Source organism: Solanum stenotomum, chromosome 9 (assembly GCF_019186545.1).
Source record: "Solanum stenotomum isolate F172 chromosome 9, ASM1918654v1, whole genome shotgun sequence".
NCBI classification, from domain to species: domain Eukaryota; kingdom Viridiplantae; phylum Streptophyta; class Magnoliopsida; order Solanales; family Solanaceae; genus Solanum; species Solanum stenotomum.
Window position 1 is genome coordinate 55,378,860 of NC_064290.1, and position 20,047 is coordinate 55,398,906.

Below are 20,047 nucleotides of genomic sequence, written 5' to 3' on the forward strand. Positions count from 1 at the left end.
CTTTTAGAAAAAAACGGAAATGGATAGTTCAATTGTAAGAATGCAAAACATAATATAACCATCACAGCTCATTCATAGCTGAGGTTGCCAGGAAAGAACCTAGCAGCCTCTTCATTTGGCTGTTGCCTTGAAATTGTGCGGAGTCGTTAGTAGCAGCAGTATGTTGGGTCGAAAAGATAAATATCTTCCCTCCCTCTATTCTTTTCAGCAAACACAAGTTCAAAGAGGTCATTGCTGGACTGCTTAATAGTTTACACTCGAATTACAATGAGACTTTTCCTTTATTACACAACATAAATAAGCTACTTATATAATTACATGTAAAATCTTTATCAAAGGATGCTAGATGCAGGATTCCCTCTGTTCCCTAACTTTAACATTCTGCTCCTAAGCTCGCAGCAAAAAGTTGCTCACCTAAAAAATCATAGAAAAATAAGCTCCTTTTGAGGAACTATCACGCTGCAAGATCAAAGGTCAGGCATATTTATGGGCCCAAGAACCTTCAATCAGTTGAGGCATTTCATAGCAGTATAATATATGCTTAGCCAAGTGCCTCAGCACACTAGGAATCTCCTATCTCCTCACAGCTAAATGTCTCAGCACACCCAGCATTTAATTGTCCAAAAAATGATTCTTAGTTTACATTCATTTATGAGCAAGTAGTATCCTGACTTTGCACATGAATAAGGGTTAAATATCACCTCTTCTAGTACAATATTTCTGCTGTCCAAGCTTTATTTTTTCAGAGACATGGCTTCCTCAATTTTTTTAATGACTATGCTCAGACTGCGTCCATTCTCAATAGCTTTTACAGCAGCTCGATGTGCATGTTTGTGCCATTTCAGCAGATTATAAGATTGCAACAGCGACCACCTTGCTTGATTTGACATCTGTTGAAAAATTTGAATGTTGCATTATAAAAGCAAAGAGTTACTAGACAAGCAAACAACTTTAACCAGAGAAAGACCTGTGCCACAGAGAGTGGGGGTTCCAGAAGAATACTGATGCTTCGGAAGAGATTTTCATCATTTTCTCCACCTTCAGCCTCTCCAAAAATAAGAGCTTCAGCCGCAATCCCAGCAAATAGAACCATGCAGTACCTGACAATTTTATTTTTAATTACCTTGGTGCAAGAAACTGCAGCAAACAAAATAGTCAAAAAAGGTTTCTTGATCTCCTTTTTAATGGAGATTTGACAAGACATCGAGCAAAGAACTAAATATATGGCTTGCAGAAAATCCAGAGAGCTGGTTCCAGCATAGAAATGTATTTCGTCCACGGAACAAATGTAAGCAAAATGACTGGCTAGGAAATCCACCTGTCAAATGTGGTACCACTTAACTGGCCTTCAGCAAGCTCATTTTCAAGTTTTTCATCCCAAAATTGTGTTCCTGCCTGCATGAAAGAAAAATAGAAGAAGATCACAAGCCAAAATGAGCAAATTTTAACTGTTCAAATAGTTCTAAAATGGGTCCACAACCTTACGTGTGGAGGACAACTTTGATTTCCAAGAAAACAAGAAAGAACTCACTATTTTAATTGTAAATTCTTCTCACAGAACAAGGACAGCCACTACTGAGGAAAAGGAAAATATAAGGGACACCTACATAATTATGTTACACTCTGCCATGTAGAAAAAAAATTATTTATACGCCGTTCAACCCCTATTCTTCAATAGAAAAATACTGACAAGACAACTGCAAGAGTCTATGCTAACACATAGCCGATACTTGTTCTACAACTGGTCCTCTCAAAGGGTATAAATTTGGAAGCTTCTAGAAGCAACAACAGCATACCAAGTGTAATCCCACAAGTGGGGTCTGGAAAATAAGAAAAGGTTGTATAATGTCATGGATAAAATTGTTGTACAGTGTGTGGCATCTAATAGAATACTCTCTGTGCATGTTCAGACAGAAACAGATGTCTTGAATTCCCATCTGCTCGCCTTAAAGACTTAAGGAGAATGGTAAAAGCAGTTATCTATGTAATACGGTCTTTGTTGGCCGTTATTTTAACAAGTGATCCAGCATTACACTCTGAACAAGAGAGACAATAAGAAGGATCTACAGTGACATACCTGTCCTTGAATGCCCATCTGCATTGCAACAATTGGGTCTAAAATTACACCACGAATTGGACAACCCATTAGGTATGCTGCAGTCATATCAGTGGATAAATGAATTACTATAAGAGGTAGGTTAGGCTTACAACTTTACATTCCTTCGAATGTTACAGACAATAAGTGCTGATAGTAATAGAAAGGCCAAGACTGATATTCTGAGCAGTTGATGTTGGGTAAACAAGCTGATGATATCTATGGCAAGTCATCGCATCGAAACTTTAATATTCAGAAGTACAGATTATCCTAACTTAATCTCTGGAAGATGGATGAATCAAATTTCTGAAGTTCTTTCATTCTATTGCAGTAAATTCATCAAATGTTTGCAGAAACATGGTTTACCAACAAGGAGATGGCCTGCTTCATGAACACAAATTCGACGCTTGTAGGGAGGCCAGAAGCTGGAGATTTGTGCTAAGCAGGAACCACCAAGTAATATAGCATCTAGCATGGCAAGCCCCAAAACTGCAGCAATGTTAGGCCTAATATCTATTCCTTGGTTCAGCAGAAACGTGACTCCAGCAAACGATGTTGCCAAAAGAAAGCTAGATGTTCCAGAAAGACCCCACTTCTTTGGCGAAAGTTTGGTCACTGAACTACAGAAGAGTTAAAAAACATGTTACTAAATCAGTACATTTTCTCCTTAAGAAAGTCAGAAAAAGAAACTTATTCTGTGAATATTCCATGTAAATATGCAAGTTGAAACAATTTAGGTGTTTCAGAGAGCTGACATGGATTAGCACTGACCATCTAAACCAGTTGAAGACTTTAAAACGGTTGGTGTGACATCCCGTGGCCCTTCCAAAACTGCAGATATAGGCACTGTTGTCAGGATTTGTGACAAAGAATATTGCAAAAACGATGATATTAACGTGAACTCTTTTGGAATGTGGGATAACCAATGATGAAGTGATTTTTGTGCAGCAAAAACTGAATATACAGAAGTAGGGTTTCAGCTTTATAGTTTAGTGAAGAAGTTGAAGGCAATATCCACACATATATGACTCTCTCTCTCTCTCTCCCTATGCGTACAGCTCCAACATGGAATTCTGTTTGTTTTTCCTTTTTTGATAAGGTAAGGTATATCTTTAAATACGGAAAAAGATTCACTCTAGGAACCCGCAAATGTGTGTTTCACACATAGATGACATGAAATCAGCAAGTTTCAGGAAATTGACTCGAAAATGGCAATGTAGAAATAGAATAGATAAAGCACTTCATCAATAAGACAATGATGAAATATTCTCACACTTAATTAGAAATGGGGATTCTGTAAATAGCTAACGTTAACGTCACCTGCTTTTCCATGGCCTATTCAGAATTGTCTGTGTTGTTTTCTAGGACAGAAAAGGGTGAAAGGATAAAAAGATATGGGCTTCATCCAGAAGTCTGGCTTAACAAGCACATGCATATCAACAAATGCTAGTCAGACTATCATTTAGTTTTGCACCACTGCTTCCGGTAAGCAGTTACATCCAAATTCCAATTTAGATGAATAACTGCGGTAGAACAAGCAACATCATTTTGATTGAGGTTCAATCATCCACAATCCATTATTCAGTAACACAAACAGTCGTGTCATTACAAACGAAAGAAGCATAAAATTACTATCCTTGATTAACCAATAGTGTAGAGTGATTACAGGGAAATGTAGACAAGTGGAGTGTTTGCATTCGAAGGAAGAGAAGTTAAGGTTTTACTTTACCAATAGTGTTGTATTTGGCGAAATTAGGCAAGAGACCTTTGTCCTTGAGAAAAGCATAAGCACTTCCAACAAGCCTCATATCATCGGCATTCAAGCATGTATCTAAAACCTGCCAGTCTCTATCGATCGGGGACCAATCCAACTTACCGATTGACGAGTCTTCTCTCAAGTAGCGGAGAGCTCGAGAAAGATCTTTGTCCTTAACTGCTTGCTCGTATTCCCTTAAAGCTCTAATTTTTAGGTGACGACGATGACGAAGACCCCCTTTCCTGTCGTCGCCATTTCGGTAAATCGTCAAATGAGTTATGCCGGAATTCGGACGACAAAAAACAAGTGCCTTCATCCTCATCCTATTCTTCTTTTTCCGACCCTTACTTGCTTTACATTATATGTTGTGTTGCGGTATAGAATGAAGCACGTAATATTCCCAAAAAAAAAAAAAAAACATTTTTCCTCTATGACATTAATATATTGTTGTGGTTGTGGATCTATATTGATTTTCAATAATAATCAACTGACATGAAATTGAATAATCTGTAAGATGGATTCACTATTCCACAAATAAATTTGTCATGATGATTTCCTATTGTTGAATTTGAAGAATAATAAATATATTATCGATTAAGTATTAGAAAACAAGTAAAGTAAGGCTTAAATTATTTCATATCGTATAGTCAAACAAGCCTTTAGCATTACCCTAGTTAATATTCAATCCGATCCATACTTGTTAAAAAAAAAAAAACACTTGAGTTAAAGGAGTAATATAGTGAGTTGAATTTTGTGGTGGGGTAAGGAAAGAATGAAGATATGTTTGGGGAGAGGAAATTAAACCTCAACCCCAAACGCAACGATAAGAAAAATCCTTTTGACGCCCATTTCCAACCTCTTGTATTACTACTTATAATACATCTCTCTCTTCGCCACTCTCTGTCTGCGGCCACAAATACAAAAGAGAAAGAGATATGGCATCAGCTACTGCTTCCCACACTTTCTGCGGCATTCCCACCACATCATCATCCTCTACCACCAACAGGTCTACCACCCATTCCTCTGCTCGCTTCCTCCTCAAAACTCCTCTCCGCCGCCTCGGTTTCGCCGGCGCTGTCGTTGATCCTCTCTTCACCAACCACGTCGCAACAAAGCTCCGATCTCTCAAGGCCTCCTCCAACCCTGTTAGGGCCGTTGTCTCCATGGCCAAGAAGAGCGTTGGAGACCTTAGCTCTTCCGATTTGAAGGGCAAGAAAGTCTTCGTCAGGGCTGATTTGAATGTCCCACTTGATGATGCTCAGAACATTACTGATGACACTAGGATTAGAGCTGCCATCCCTACCATCAAACACTTGATTGCCAATGGGGCTAAAGTTATTCTCTCCAGTCACTTGGGAAGGCCAAAGGGAGTCACTCCTAAATACAGCTTAGCACCGCTTGTCCCCAGGCTATCTGAACTACTTGGAATCCAGGTACATCCTCTTGCAATTTTAATGCTTTTGATATACAAGAAGATAAAAAGAAATAATTAAGGCAAAAGTAATAGTTTGTGATGATCTAATTGATTGTGCTATTGATTCCATGTATGCTTTAATTTACTAACAGGTTGTAAAGGCTGATGATTGCATTGGTCCAGAAGTTGAGAAGTTGGTTGATTCACTTCCAGAGGGCGGCGTTCTTCTTCTTGAGAATGTAAGATTCTACAAGGAGGAAGAGAAGAATGAACCTGAGTTTGCAAAGAAACTTGCATCATTGGCAGATCTTTTTGTGAATGATGCCTTTGGTACAGCTCACAGAGCACATGCCTCTACAGAGGGAGTTACTAAATTTTTGAAGCCTTCTGTTGCAGGTTTCCTTTTACAAAAGGTCAGGTTTACTTGATTGTCAGTTTGTCACTTCCCTACATATTGTTTTCTTTGACAAACTTAAAACAATTAGCAAATTTATTGGTCTAACTGTTCCTTTATCTGTTTCAGGAATTGGACTATTTAGTTGGGGCAGTTTCAACTCCAAAGAGGCCATTTGCTGCTATTGTGGGTGGTTCAAAGGTTTCATCCAAGATTGGAGTGATTGAATCACTTCTGGAGAAATGTGATATATTGCTTTTGGGTGGAGGAATGATCTTTACCTTCTACAAGGCTCAGGGTCTTTCAGTTGGTTCCTCCTTGGTTGAGGAAGACAAACTAGAGCTTGCAACATCACTCCTGGAAAAGGCCAAGGCAAAAGGAGTCAGTCTCTTGTTACCATCTGATGTTGTGATTGCAGATAAATTTGCTCCTGATGCCAACAGCAAGGTTTGCATTCTAACCTTTTCTCGTATAAACCTATCTAACCTGAGAGCTTTCATCTCTTGAGATTCTTTAGACTTGGATCTTGCATCTGTACTGTAATTGACACTTAGTATCAGAATTTGTTACTTATGGATTGTGTTGAAAATACAATTTTGTTTTGGTTATTCCAGATTGTGCCGGCATCTGCTATCCCAGATGGTTGGATGGGGCTAGACATTGGACCTGACTCTATCAAGACTTTCAACGATGCTTTGGATACCACAAAAACAGTGATCTGGAATGGACCTATGGGGGTGTTTGAATTTGACAAGTTTGCTACTGGAACGGAGGTACCCATTGCCATTCTTCTCTTCATATTTGTTTTACCGTATGCTGAGTTCTATAAAAGAAACGGAAAGGGAATAAAGCTGGTTTTACATGTTTTTTAAATTTGAAAGGAAGTGGAGTAAGCTGGTTTGATATGTCATTTAGTGTGTGAACTTATTATTCTAATTTTTCTGGTACATTTCGATAGAGTTGTTTCTGTAACTGAAGAGTAAATAGTAACAAGCATGTTATTGTGGTGATAGGCAATTGCAAAGAAGCTAGCAGACTTAAGTGGGAAAGGAGTGACCACTATCATTGGAGGTGGAGACTCTGTTGCAGCGGTTGAGAAAGTTGGAGTGGCTAGCGTGATGAGCCACATATCCACTGGTGGTGGTGCCAGTTTGGAGCTACTTGAAGGAAAGGTGCTCCCTGGTGTCATAGCTCTAGATGAAGCTGACGCCCCTGTTGCAGTGTAAAACAATTTGTACTAAATTCTTTTTTCGGTCAACTTAACTTAATCAGTTCGGGAAACATTGAGTTGATGTTGTAGATTTTTCAGGTGATACTTGCCATATAAGGTCCTTTTTTCCCCAGCTATTTTCTTTGTCTAAATAAAGGGCGTGTGTGTATATCAATCAGTTATAGACAGCTACAACTTTCATGTCTTTCAACAGATTTGGTTCAACTTGTTTAGATGTAAGAAGTTTGTTATCTGAACAAACTAATGTTTCACTTGACACCTCCTGCTCATGACATATTTGTTGTTCATTGATTGATTCAGCACATATTTAAATTACTACTATGAGAAAACCGGTCGTTTTATTGGACATTAATTTTGATGAAAAATTAAACAAGGAGCAGAAAAGGGCAAGCATACAGTGCAGTTCAGTCCGCGGACTTATCATGTGACAAGTTTTAACTAGTGAAAATTGAATTGATCAAATTTGGATTTACATTATTACTGTGCAACTTATTTTTACAAGGAAGTTGGACGTATAACACCTTCCAATGATTACAAGTGTTACTGAATTGGAATTAAGAAAGTGAATTCCTTTAACTTGATGATCAAAGGGAAAAGATTAAAGCTTCTTTGGGAGAAAGAGTTGAAGATAAACAGTCCTAGCTATGCCTATGATAACACTATCATAATAATGAGAATCAAATGGAGGACCAGTTCAACTAGTATTTTTTTAGGCATCAACCTACCAACCATCACGAATATATGCATGTTGGATCTAGACGTTTCATGCCTGTTTTTTTTCATTCAATAGAAAAAAGACAAGTTGAAACTCCCACCTCAATATCTAATTTGAAAGGTATAATTTTAGAGATTTTTTGTCTTTAACCTACATGAACTTTTGCCCCTTGAGGCATAATTTTATAGATTCAAACTTAAGTTTAGATTATAAACTTTTTTAAGATATAAAATGTTCTGAAACTGAATAATCTTTTTCCTTAATTCTTTATTTATTTTCAGCCAATTTTATTTTGTTTTTTAATTTAAAAGGACAAAAATTAAAGACACAAATAGAAATGGAAACTAGTGGCCCTAGCCCAAGCCCAAGCCCATAATATTGCCCTAAGCAATGTGCGCCACGGAAAGGAAAGCGAGTGCGAAGAACGCGCGAGGATATCCCCTATTTACACCATCCTCGACCATTCCAATCACTTGTAGACATCGCACCGATCATAGCATTGAATTCTCCGACGAAATTAACGGTGAGTTTCTGATCCTCAGCTCTGATTTTTTCTATTAAATGATGACTGTCTGGTGTGTTAATACAGACAGATAGTGTTTTTCAGATTGAAGAATGGCGGTGAAGAAGAGTGTCGGATCACTGAAAGAAGCAGATCTGAAAGGGAAGAGAGTATTCGTCCGAGTTGATCTCAACGTTCCATTGGATGATAACTTCAACATCACTGATGACACCAGAATCCGAGCTGCTGTACCTACCATCAAGTACTTGATGCAAAATGGTGCCAGAGTCATCCTTGCCTCTCATCTTGTAAGCTTCACCCTCTCTTTTCTAAATCTTAGCTATCATTTCGAGTTCCTCGCCCTCTTTCTTTCATTATTTTCATCAAGTCCAGGATAGATTTTGCTTGACCGTTGGTTTAAATTTTTAAACATGCATTTGTTCTGCTCTTGTGCATTTTCATTGTGTTAAATGGCTCTTTCTACTGTGGTTTAATTGCTTCTTTCTTTTTTTGGGAGCTAACTACTATGTCCTAAGGAAGAGCATATCTAAGGTTAGAGTAAGAGATTAGAACTCTGGCTAAATCAACATCTACTAATTAAGTTTTGTGGTTTCATATACTGCTTTTGACAATGACATGAGTAAGCTAAAGAACTTTTGATGTTGAGTTAGAAGGGGTTGGGCGGGATCTGTCTGAGTATCCAAAGTGGAACTATAAACATACATATAGAAGAGATATGCTGCACAGCACAATACCAAGCATAAATGGTGCTCTGGATGTCTGTCTTCCTCGATGAAGAGATCTGATAGCTTCAGAAGATTGAGAAACTAGTTTTGTTTCTCTGTTTTTGTTAACTCTGGAATTTCACTTGTTGAAAATTCTATCTAGGGTTTATTACTCATTGTCGTCTTTGCATGGCTGAGGAAATTCTCCGCACAAGTGTAAATTATTTGTGCTTTTTCCCCCATATCTGTGTTTTCTCTGATTGTCAGTTTTTTCTCAGGGTCGCCCTAAAGGTGTCACTCCAAAGTACAGCTTAAAGCCACTTGTGCCTAGACTTTCAGAACTATTGGGAATCGAGGTCTGTATGTTGTTCTCATATTATTCTCTGTTGACTCATTCTTTCTTCTAGTTCAATTTAAGAAAGATATTATTTGCTGATTTTGCTCAGGTCAAGATGGCAAATGATTCAATTGGCCCAGAAGTTGAGAACTTGGTGGCTGAACTACCGGAAGGAGGAGTTGTGCTTCTGGAGAATGTGCGATTTTACAAAGAAGAGGAGAAGAATGACCCCGAGTTTGCCAAGAAGTTGGCATCTCTTGCAGATTTGTACGTCAATGATGCATTTGGGACTGCTCATAGAGCCCATGCTTCCACGGAAGGGGTTGCTAAGGTCTTGAAACCAGCTGTTGCTGGATTCCTTATGCAAAAGGTACTAACCTAAGATTTCAGGCTGTCAAATAGGAAAGCATTTTCAAAATATAGAGGAGTTATGCATAGTTCTAGGAAGAATTATTAGTTCATAGGTTGCTCAATTGTGTTGCATGTATGGATGGTTAATTGTGATTCAGCAGTTACGATACTCTCATAAATTCTTTCACCGTATTGTGGTTGCCTTTATATTTTTGTTGTAGTGTCTTACCCTGCATCATCAATGCTTGTAGGAACTTGACTATTTAGTTGGAGCTGTGTCAAATCCACAGAAGCCATTTGCTGCTATTGTTGGTGGTTCAAAAGTATCAAGTAAGATTGGTGTTATAGAGTCACTCTTGGAGAAGGTTGACGTGTTATTGCTCGGTGGAGGAATGATCTTTACTTTCTACAAGGCCCAAGGTTACGCTGTTGGATCATCACTAGTCGAGGAGGACAAGCTTGACTTGGCAACATCTCTCATGGAGAAGGCAAAGACAAAAGGGGTATCTCTATTGCTTCCCACTGATGTAGTGATTGCGGACAAGTTTGCTGCTGATGCGAACAGCAAGGTACAACCCTCATCTGTATAAATGTTTTACTAGGTCATTTCTATCTTGAAAAGTAAGAACTAACTGTAATATATGTTTAACTGCTTTCCTGATTTGGAAGATGAATTCTTTTTGTAGCAATATCTGTTTTAGGGTCTTGGCTGACTTGGTTTTCTTTGGCACTTTCAGATTGTTCCAGCCTCTGAAATTCCTGATGGCTGGATGGGATTAGATATTGGACCTGATGCCATCAAGTCCTTTGGCAGTGCCTTGGATACCACCAAGACTATCATTTGGAATGGACCAATGGGTGTGTTTGAATTTGACAAGTTTGCTGCTGGAACGGAGGTATAAAATGGAGATTTTCTTAAGCTGAGCTGGTAGATTTAGGAGTTGTTATTCTAGTAGGAATATTTCTAGTGATTTTGAGATTGGTGATCAATTGCATCTAATGTTCTTTTTGTTGCCAGGCTATTGCAAAGAAACTGGCAGAGCTTAGCGGAAAGGGAGTGACCACCATCATAGGTGGTGGTGATTCTGTAGCTGCTGTGGAGAAGGTAGGACTAGCAGAGAAGATGAGCCACATATCAACTGGTGGGGGTGCTAGCTTGGAGCTTCTGGAGGGGAAACCACTTCCTGGGGTGCTTGCCCTTGATGACGCCTAAGCCATATATGCTCCTTTTTTTTGCACATTATGTTAGCTTTCATCTCTGGATTTTAATCTGGAGCGAGTTTGGATCTGTAGAGTCTTGTAAAAGGTGGTGGATCAAACTGTAATAAGCACTTTCTGGGCCTCATTGAGGTACTTTCTCTTGTGATAAGAGAATCTTCCATGGTTGATAATTTGAAATAACTAATGAGTTGTTGATTTCTTTTTCTGTATTGGAGCTTATATATACCCTCTTTGCCTCTCCACAATTAGGAGATTCTATTCGAGCCAGCCATTGGTTTTTTGGTAACAACGTCTTGGTACACGGAAGGAGATGTAGTGTTTATTCAGATTTACAAGAAACAATACTGCCATCTTACACTTGCAAATAGAAATCCCTGGTTAAAGGTTAATTTGCCGTGACGTGACGAATTGGAAGGAATTTATGCTTCTTGTTTGTTGGTGTTGCGGGTCTCTTATAAAAACTGCTTAGCAATGGGTAGAAGAAGAAGTTGTTGAGGCTGAAGGATCTATTCATAGTATAGTGTTTGTTTCTTCTCGTTGGCCCAAGCGTCCCCCGTTCAAAGAGATCGATGTTCTTCACACCTCCATAAAGCTTGTAACTAATTTGCCTATAAGAATATAGTTGTCTACTAACTAATAAACCCAAAAAACAAGATCCGATCACGATGGGACTCGAACCCACAATCTCCCGCTCCGGAGGCGAGCGCCTTATCCATTAGGCCACGCGATCACATGTTTCTTCTTTAAACAAACAAACATCATATACTTCTACATAAAAGAAGATACTAGTTTCATTACACAATAACGGAATATATATACAGGATAATTAATATACAATAACTAGAGAGGAGGTTTCTTGACTAGGTGATCTCTCCAAAGACGATAAAACAACAGTATGGTGGAGCGGCCTCGGCATCTCAAGTTATTTAGTGGGCTTGAAACATTCTTCCCTATAGTAGGTAGTTGATGCCCATTAATATGAAGCTTTGAAATAAGGTCTTCTATTGCTTCCTTATCATCATAATTCACGTCTTCTTCTTCATCAGGACATGTCGACTTCAAATCATCCTCACTCCCCACTTGTGTTTTGGATGCATCACCCTCCTCAATTTCTTCTTCCAGAATACTATTGGCCTTTAAATCATTATTATTACTGTCCTTCAATATGCGGTTATCATCGGAGTCGGCCATTGACAAGCAGGTGATAAATTGGGGGTATAAGTAAGTCTACAAATGTTATTTATTACTACTATTGTAGGGCATTCAAATACAAATATATATAAACGTCAAAGAGACGTTTAACGAAACGGTGGCACTTGGTTTTCGAACGAAAGCGCGCATCTCTTTGCTTGAAACGTTGTGAGTGACCACTCGCAATTATGACGATTTCTATTCCGATTCGCTAATTCATTCATTTTCTTAATTGTTTAGTAAATTCTGATACATTGCATACCTACTTTTATTGTCATCAAATTATTGCATGTGCAAGTGAAAATTGAACAAGGGACACGACACTCACATTTCTAATCCAAAAATCATTACTGGTTTGCGCAACAGATAATGAGACCACAAGTCACAAACTGCGCAACAATACCTCATAAATGAATAATAGTAAGTGGGGATGGATACCGAAAAAATGAAAAGAAAGAAAATTCAGTGTGGTCTGGAAAAAACAAATACTCAATCCCTTCACACTTCATTTTGTTATTGGTGCTAGGAACACATGCTTGTTGCTTATGAAAGATCAGAAAAATTCTACTCCTCATCAAATTTCAACTTGACCAATAATAGTTGGGAAACAATACCTTTTAAACTGGCCAATGACCCCTTTCTTTGGGCACACTATCTCTTTCTCTCAAAATCAGGTCTGATTTCCCCTGCTTACTACTACTAGCATCCAAGTCCTAACACAACAGTGTTGCAAATAAGTCCTGACGGGATAACTATCCATTGCCAACTCGTCTCCAGACCCTCTCATTTGGCTTCCCGCCCTATGAGACTCTGGACATATTTATGTGTCATAACTAACTTTGAAAATCATATTGTTTCATTATTCCATGATACAACACCTGCTGTCATATTCACCAACAAGAAGTTAAACAGACAAAGTAGACCTTGTAAAGTCATATGAAGAAGCACTTGTTCAAAGCATGTAGAATCTATGCTTCAGATGTGGAGACTGGTACATCTGGATGCCCTCCCCATTCTGTCCACGAACCATCATAGACTGGAACATCTGTCTTTCCAAGTCGATGGAGGCCCTACAAAGATGGACAAAGTTTCAAAATCCTCTCTGCGCCATACATTGGTCATACAAGGATGGATCATAAGAAAGAGAGAAACAGAGAGTTTCACTAACCAAGGCAAGAATGCAAGCTGTTACTCCAGTGCCACAGGAAGTTACTATAGGTTTGTCCAAAGAGATACCTATAGAAGAATAGGTTATCATACAAGCAATGGCGAAAGTCGGATAATTTATAGTATGGTTAAAGAGGACCAGATGCAAAGATGCCTAAATTATGAGGTAGGATGATATAAATTAACTCTTCATTTCAAAGGGGACGCCTTTTCAAATTTACCATTACATTTAAACTTGGGACTGTACTAAATCCAATTATGTACACATATGCAAATGCTTTACCATTTCTCTCCCTGTGCAAGTCCATCAAGTAAGGGGAAGCTGTTCTTACCTTCCTGATCAAATTTTTTCTTGAGCTCTTCATTAGATAATAGTGTCTGAGAACCATCAAGCATCTGTAAGAAATCACCAAAGTGAACCAGATATGAATATATGATTACAGAGCTTAATCTAGGAATTAGTCAGAGGAGGAATCAATATTTTTTTTAAAAAAATTAACGCCAGAATAATTACCCTTGGTTGTATTAATGGCTTCAACAAATAGTAGAGCTCTACTCATACAGAGCTTAGTCCAGGAATTAAAGAGTAGAGATCAACATTCAGAAACAAAGAACACTCTCTATATTTTTGTTGGTAAAATAAAACAAGAACATGTAAGGAAGCACACACTTAGGCATTAGGTGCAATGTGCAATAGGTGCCCCTCAGGAGGATGAAGATAGGCATGGCTTATTTTTCAAGCGTTCTTGTACTCAAGCATGAGCAGAAGGTAGGATTCAGTTACCCCAATGTGCTCACAATAACCTTGGAAGATATGGAGAAAACATCTAGCAAACCCGTTGTGGTCGTTTGGTACAATGGTGGGATATCCCATGGGATTAGCTATCACCTATATGGGAAAGCTAATCCCACCATTCTAGTGTAAAAGTTACATCAGAATTAACAAATAATGCAAACCAAACGTGGGATAAAGTTAATCCCAAATTCTATAGCAGGAGTATTATCCTTATTTAGGGTCTTACACACGGTCACTGTGGTATTATTGTCAAGGGTGATAACTTTTAATCACTATCAACATGAGACACCTCCAATATCATGCGCTGGATAATCTGGAGTACCAATGATTAAAGTCAACTACCTAAATAAGATCAAAAGGTATCAAATGCCTCAACAAATAATCTAACCAGTTAAATCAAAATCCTATTCCATTCCTCTACTGCAGACAATGGCTTTTAGTAGAGAGAAATTTTGAAAAATCGCATCTCTTTTACTAATAATAATAAACCTTTACCTGGGAAAAAGGAATGCACTTGCTCCCAGGTACATGACCACTTCTTATTCCTTTTCGAGGCTCTGATGCAACACCATCAAACCTGAAAAGGGGCAAGCAAAAATCAGAACTTCAGAATGAATTCAATTGTGTAGAATGAATTTTAGAAGATCCTATTCATACATTAAAACAGTATAAATAACCAAACTCACGGTACTTGACTAGAACAATGGATTTTGAATCCATTTTGTATAATACTAACAACAGATACATTATCTTATTTCTAAAAAACCAATAAACATTATAGTTCATTTCATTATAGAGCATAAGTGTACATGTACAGATCTATATCAGCTATGTCCTTACCCCAACTTATATTGGCTATGTGGTAGATCAGCATCTTGACCATGAACATGCTAGTGTGATGCTACACACCTCTTCCTAACCTCTTACAAGACATGCCAAAAAGATATTACTCATGCCCTCTATTTACTCGACATTATTTGACAAGGTGCAGAACCAATATTACTTGCATATTGAACAAATTGTTGAGAGAAATGATCAGCTTGAAGTCTTAAATAATGTTGTAAACTAGGTTGCACTTCTTAAAGTTTGTGGAACAAGAATTAATAGTATTAATCAAATGACCCATGTGTCATCTCATCAAAACAATATTTGGAAAAAAAATTAGTTTAGCTAGTAGTGCATCATTAAGAATTAATTCTCCCACAAACTAAAGTACCTAGCTTTGGATCGAGCATCTATATGTTGATATGTTGTCTCTTCAATGTTCTTCCAAACCTGAAAGTATAAATGTTACAACTCCACATCAAAAAGTAGAAGCATTGACAAAAAAAATCATATATTCAATTGCTGACTAGGGAAAGTATATTGACAACAAAAAATTGCATTCGTTTACTGTTGAAAGTAAATCAGAAACTTCAATCTACTTGAAAAATCTAGCAGACAGCAGAAAAATTGTTAGTTGGACTACCACCCACTTATAAAACCATTAGACCTAAGTGTTGTACAAAGATCCACTAAAGAACCTCCAAAAACCATGGCCCAGATTTACTTCCAAACTTCGTGGAGTTTTACATCTCATTCAAGGGAAGTAGACAAAGGCGGATCTAGGATTTCAAGTTTATAGGTTCTGACTTCTGAGCTAGAATTTTTTGTTTTGTTTACTGGGTTCTAAATAAATTATTTGTACATATCAAATGATTCTTTTAACATAAATATAAGGTTTGAGCCAACGCTATCGGGTTCTGCCATAGCCACCACTATGGCTCCATCCTTGGAAGTAGATGTGCTTTTTGTTGGCTGAACATAGTTGTACAAAAGATCCATGGATTAATGAGCACGCTTGCAATTTGAAACACACTACATTACAATTTGTAAGTTTTGTGCATGCTCCATCTGTTCCTAGACCTGCCATCAGTTTTAAATTGCACCGTGATAGGAACTAATGTGATTAAGTGCTGGTGAAGAGACTACAACTTCAATATTGATTTCCATTCCATTAGCTCCAGTTCAGAGGCATATGGTTACAAAGCTTCTGACAAAAGCTGCAGGAGAAAGCACACCAACCTGATCAAGGGTCCAGACGAGATGTGGCTGAAATTTGGTCTGAAAGGTAATAGGTGCAACCTGCAAACAACAAGTTCTTATGGTAATATTAAGTAGTACATATTAGTAGCAGGATTAAATTAGATAGAAGGTTTGTGGTGATATTAAATAAATAAAATGAGGCTCTTAATTTCCTCCGTAGAAAAAGTACTTGAAAAGACATATGTAGTGTGGCATGCCTAAGTATAAGACACCTCAATCCCTCCCTCGCTCACACATCCCACCTCTCTGGGAAACAATAAAGCATTCATGTCGGGGGAAACTCTCAAATCATCATAAACCCTTGCTTGCCTAGTGCGGGTTACCTCTCCTATGTGGTTTGCGAGCTATTGCATAGGAGAGGGGGTTTTACCCTGTGAGCACCCAAAGGGTAGCGGCTGCGGGTTTCCCTTGTCATAAAAAAATAAAAAATAAATAAAGGATAAAAGAAAGAGGACACTGTCAAATTGATTACTTGTTTTAGTGCTTCACCTCATAATTAAACCTTAAGTTCCTTGAAACTCATTTTGGCACTGTGCGCCACAAACATGAAAGAAAAAGGATTTATTGAACTTCTAGCACATAACCAACAGAGAATCAGTGGCCGCGTTTAATCCTGTGTTGAAACTTTTGTCTCATCGTATCTGCATTTGGTAACAAATCCTTCATAAAGTAGGGATCCCACTTAACAAGTGGATAAATGCCTCAGCGTTTTCAACTTTATTTGTTCTTATGTAAAGGCAGCAACTTCTCTTTTATTTTTCAAAAAAACCAAGACCTGTCCAATTGGATTTCTCCTTATCAAAGATAGAACCATATTTAAGAAAACAATTATCTCATTAAAGTTCTTACAGAGACCTTTGTTTTAACCCGAGAAATCCCTGAGGGTTGTGGACTATAATTTGAACTCAGTGACGTGCGACTCACTCACAAATCACACTCTGTGCTCGTACCAATGGACCAAAAGCCCCGGGGGGGGCATTTTTGCACAAAGATCTTGCCACCACTAAATTCAAGTCCTATTGCTTTAACACTGCCACGCTATCAAGGTTATAGAAAGATACTTTGTTGTAGCAATTTTCTGTTTTTAAGATATACAAGTAAGTGAAGCTCACAGGAAATAAGCATTTACTTACCGCCTGTCGTTGATATACTTTCTCTATTGCTTCACTAGCAGCGCTAGCTTTCAAAATTGCGTCACCAGATGCACTGGATTCGACATCATATCCAGAGGCACGCCATCTTGGCAAGCCACCATCTAGAACCCAAACTCTGTCATGTCCAAAAACTCTAAACATCCTGATAATCCATTTTGTAATTTATTAGTCATTTCGTACAAAATGAGCATATCTGCCTTTTGCAGTAATCAGTTAACTCACCACCATACACGAGCTGCACTAAAGATGCCCTTCCCATCATAGACAACAACCCCATCTTTGTTCTCGATTCCAAGAGCAGATACAGCAGCAGCAAATGCTTCTTCAGATGGCAGCATATGAGGCAACTGATAACATAAACAAAGAAATAAAGCATTTTATACGACAAAAAGATGATGTGATCAATCTCAAAAGCATGTTGTGTGGTTAGGTGAAACATCTCTTATGGAATAGATACTGTAGAACCAGATGAGTTGAAATGAAAAAAGGACGGAGGCGTGGTGGAGACACTGACACCAGACTAGATGTTACATGATGTGAAAGATTACATTATGAGGCAAATTATTCTTAAAAGAAGAAATAAATTTGAACAAGTCTTACATTTGTAGTACGATCGGATATACCATCTACATCAAAGAAGAGTGCTCCAGGAATATGTGCAACCTGTTCAAAAAGAAGGATAGAGAGTTGAGCAAATAAAGTTATAAACCACATAGGGGTCTAGTAGAGGATGAAATTTTTCCATCTACGAATATAATCAACAAAAGCAATGCAGGCATTTGAATGAAGAAAAAGTTAGTTCCATTTAGTTTTTTCATCAAGTGAGAATAAAGTAGTTTTATTTATATAGGTATCAATCAGGGTGAGCACCTGATACTCTTGAAGGGGGTTTCTCTGCTCGTTTGGCATGTACCAAGATGCATCCAGTACCTTAATAAAAACGAAAACGAAAAATCTAAGCATAGGAAAAGAAGTAAAAGAGAAATGATTTGCCCTTAATTGATTAGATTGAACAGCATCACCGCCTTAAATAAGTTTTGAATTCATCCCTGGAACAAGTAAAACGACACCTTTATATCAGGCTGTTTGAGGTTTGCATGGAGCCAGTCAACTGAAACAACAGGTTCATTGGAGGAGAGAGATTGTGTTGAGAATGTTGCCACCCTTGATGAAGCCATGCGACATGTAAGGGAAGCCACCAGCTTGTAAGAGAAATAGGTTGGTGCAGCTTGGGAGTAGAATGTTTTCTTCTGATAGGAGGAAATGAGAAATTAACAATCTAGTCTAGGTGATTTCATTTATTGAGCAAGTAGAGTAAAGTTGTAAGTAATTTTGCGGATGAAAAAGAGGTAGATATGAATTTCTAGGCTACTGAATACAGCAAAAGACACTGGTAATAAAACAAAAACGAGAAAGACAAATTCACAACGAAAGAGGGAGAGGAACTTACAGAAGAAATGAATTGGGGCTTTGTGGAGGGTAAGAAAGTGGAAGACTTGAGAAGAGAGAGAGACCTTGATAATATCCCCGACGCCATCGCTCATACAATTTCTTCTCCCTCCCGCAGCTATCAACTCAGTAATCAACCATCAAACCTCCGGCCGGCGTCCTATAAACTTCTATTCGCCCCCATCTTTTTCCCCTTTCACTTTGGTCACATATTTTTACCTTATATATAAACATATACTCCTATTTTTTTCTTTTTCATAACAACTAAGTAGTACTCTAACTCTTTTTTAAAAATAACACCTAGTAACTCAACTGACATAATTTTAGTTCTAAAAAGCTACATAATTTCAATTAAATATCATAGCAAGTCATTGTGAGATTATAAAATAATGGAATATGTTTTATGATATTTAAATAACTTTTTTATTACAATCATAAACAAATTATATTTTCTCTATTATTCCTTGCTTTACTATTTATTCAATCTTATATATGCTTAATTTAGTCAATTAAATTACCCAGCCCCTCAATTATCATTTTCCCTATATCTTTAAATTGAAACACAGGTTGGTTAATTTTTTGAATGATGAAAATAATGTCAACCCCAACTTATGAATTAGAGCTTCAACACTATAGCTTGAATTTGACATTATTTTAATCTAATTAGCTTTGATCCCACAGACATGTGGAAAAAGTAGACTATTTTAGCTTAGGCTTGTATGCAACTCTCTGAGGATATATCTTTGTGACCAAGGTCAATGTTCAATCCATATTGAAGTAATTGGGTTATACGTAGGCTTAATTGATCAATTTGAGTGTCTGGATGATCATTTCATTAATTGACATAGCGAATTTTTATTTTCATTCCTAGAATATAGTTAATATATATCCCTTCGTTTTATCTATTGCTTGTTTGATCATCAAACAAAAATATTACTCCACATTATTTTTGTAATCATCGTTTAGTTAGCTATAATTTGCTATGTATATGAAAATGAACGATATCATGTATACGTACACTTGTGTATACATATATTTGGGATGTAGCAAGTTTTTAGTATAATTATTACTCCTATAGAAGAAAAAAAAAGTGTGCTAGTCACTCTTATTACTATTAGGGTCACTCAACGTAACTTGAATTTTGTGTTAGATATATGCATATTGATGTTGTGTTTGCTTTTTTTCCTAAATTTCTATATATATTTCTTTATCTTGAGAAATTAAGGAAAAGATGAAAGTACTCAAAGATAGATTCATCCACTGAGTTTGTCAAATGTTAAAATTAAGTCCTACTCGTACATATCAGTTTCGTTCTAACTAATCAACTCTTGCATATAAACAAGTGTATAATTATTAATTAGTTATTACTTTAAAAATAGAAAGGAAAAAACAAAACAGATTTTTCAACCACTTCCTGGTGTGAAATTACACTAATTTTTCTATAGTATAAAATTATACAAGTAG

At 37.4% G+C, this 20,047-nt stretch overlaps 4 protein-coding genes and 1 non-coding gene across 7 annotated transcripts; 2 read left to right on the forward strand and 3 right to left on the reverse strand.

The window, feature by feature from the left end:
- Positions 1-150: 150 nt before the first annotated feature.
- LOC125877019 (uncharacterized) lies at positions 151-4,211 on the reverse strand. 2 transcript variants are annotated; one of them, XM_049558323.1, is made up of 7 exons: positions 3,825-4,211; positions 2,867-2,926; positions 2,462-2,710; positions 2,078-2,154; positions 1,319-1,395; positions 968-1,100; positions 151-890 (listed from the first exon to the last, which is right to left on the reverse strand). In XM_049558323.1, exons 1-7 carry the CDS (start codon positions 4,171-4,173, stop codon positions 735-737), a joined length of 1,101 nt encoding a protein of 366 aa, XP_049414280.1. In that variant the 5' UTR covers positions 4,174-4,211; the 3' UTR covers positions 151-734. The 2 variants fall into 2 exon arrangements, with proteins under 2 accessions (XP_049414280.1, XP_049414281.1); XM_049558324.1 differs by lacking the exon at positions 2,867-2,926 and having other exon boundaries at positions 3,825-4,182.
- Positions 4,212-4,570: 359 nt separating this feature from the next.
- On the forward strand, positions 4,571-6,931 carry LOC125877077 (phosphoglycerate kinase, chloroplastic). The gene is made up of 5 exons (XM_049558391.1): positions 4,571-5,284; positions 5,418-5,678; positions 5,789-6,106; positions 6,274-6,432; positions 6,673-6,931. Exons 1-5 carry the CDS (start codon positions 4,787-4,789, stop codon positions 6,883-6,885), a joined length of 1,449 nt encoding a protein of 482 aa, XP_049414348.1. The 5' UTR covers positions 4,571-4,786; the 3' UTR covers positions 6,886-6,931.
- A 1,034-nt stretch (positions 6,932-7,965) lies between these two features.
- Positions 7,966-10,970, forward strand: LOC125877078 (phosphoglycerate kinase, cytosolic). The gene is made up of 7 exons (XM_049558392.1): positions 7,966-8,128; positions 8,213-8,415; positions 9,111-9,188; positions 9,279-9,539; positions 9,772-10,089; positions 10,258-10,416; positions 10,539-10,970. The coding sequence occupies exons 2-7, from the start codon at positions 8,221-8,223 to the stop codon at positions 10,731-10,733; spliced, it is 1,206 nt and encodes a 401-aa protein (XP_049414349.1). The 5' UTR covers positions 7,966-8,128; positions 8,213-8,220; the 3' UTR covers positions 10,734-10,970.
- A 428-nt stretch (positions 10,971-11,398) lies between these two features.
- TRNAR-CCG (transfer RNA arginine (anticodon CCG)) lies at positions 11,399-11,471 on the reverse strand. Its single transcript has one exon. It is a non-coding gene; the product is annotated as a tRNA-Arg (tRNA).
- Positions 11,472-12,644: 1,173 nt separating this feature from the next.
- Positions 12,645-18,748, reverse strand: LOC125876567 (thiosulfate/3-mercaptopyruvate sulfurtransferase 1, mitochondrial-like). 2 transcript variants are annotated; one of them, XM_049557777.1, is made up of 12 exons: positions 18,585-18,748; positions 18,205-18,384; positions 18,005-18,064; positions 17,735-17,797; positions 17,357-17,481; positions 17,114-17,276; positions 15,960-16,019; positions 15,112-15,170; positions 14,391-14,472; positions 13,432-13,495; positions 13,101-13,168; positions 12,645-13,002 (listed from the first exon to the last, which is right to left on the reverse strand). In XM_049557777.1, the coding sequence occupies exons 1-12, from the start codon at positions 18,669-18,671 to the stop codon at positions 12,901-12,903; spliced, it is 1,113 nt and encodes a 370-aa protein (XP_049413734.1). In that variant the 5' UTR covers positions 18,672-18,748; the 3' UTR covers positions 12,645-12,900. The 2 variants fall into 2 exon arrangements, with proteins under 2 accessions (XP_049413734.1, XP_049413735.1); XM_049557778.1 differs by having other exon boundaries at positions 18,205-18,381; positions 18,585-18,732.
- Between the last annotated feature and the right edge of the window lie 1,299 nt (positions 18,749-20,047).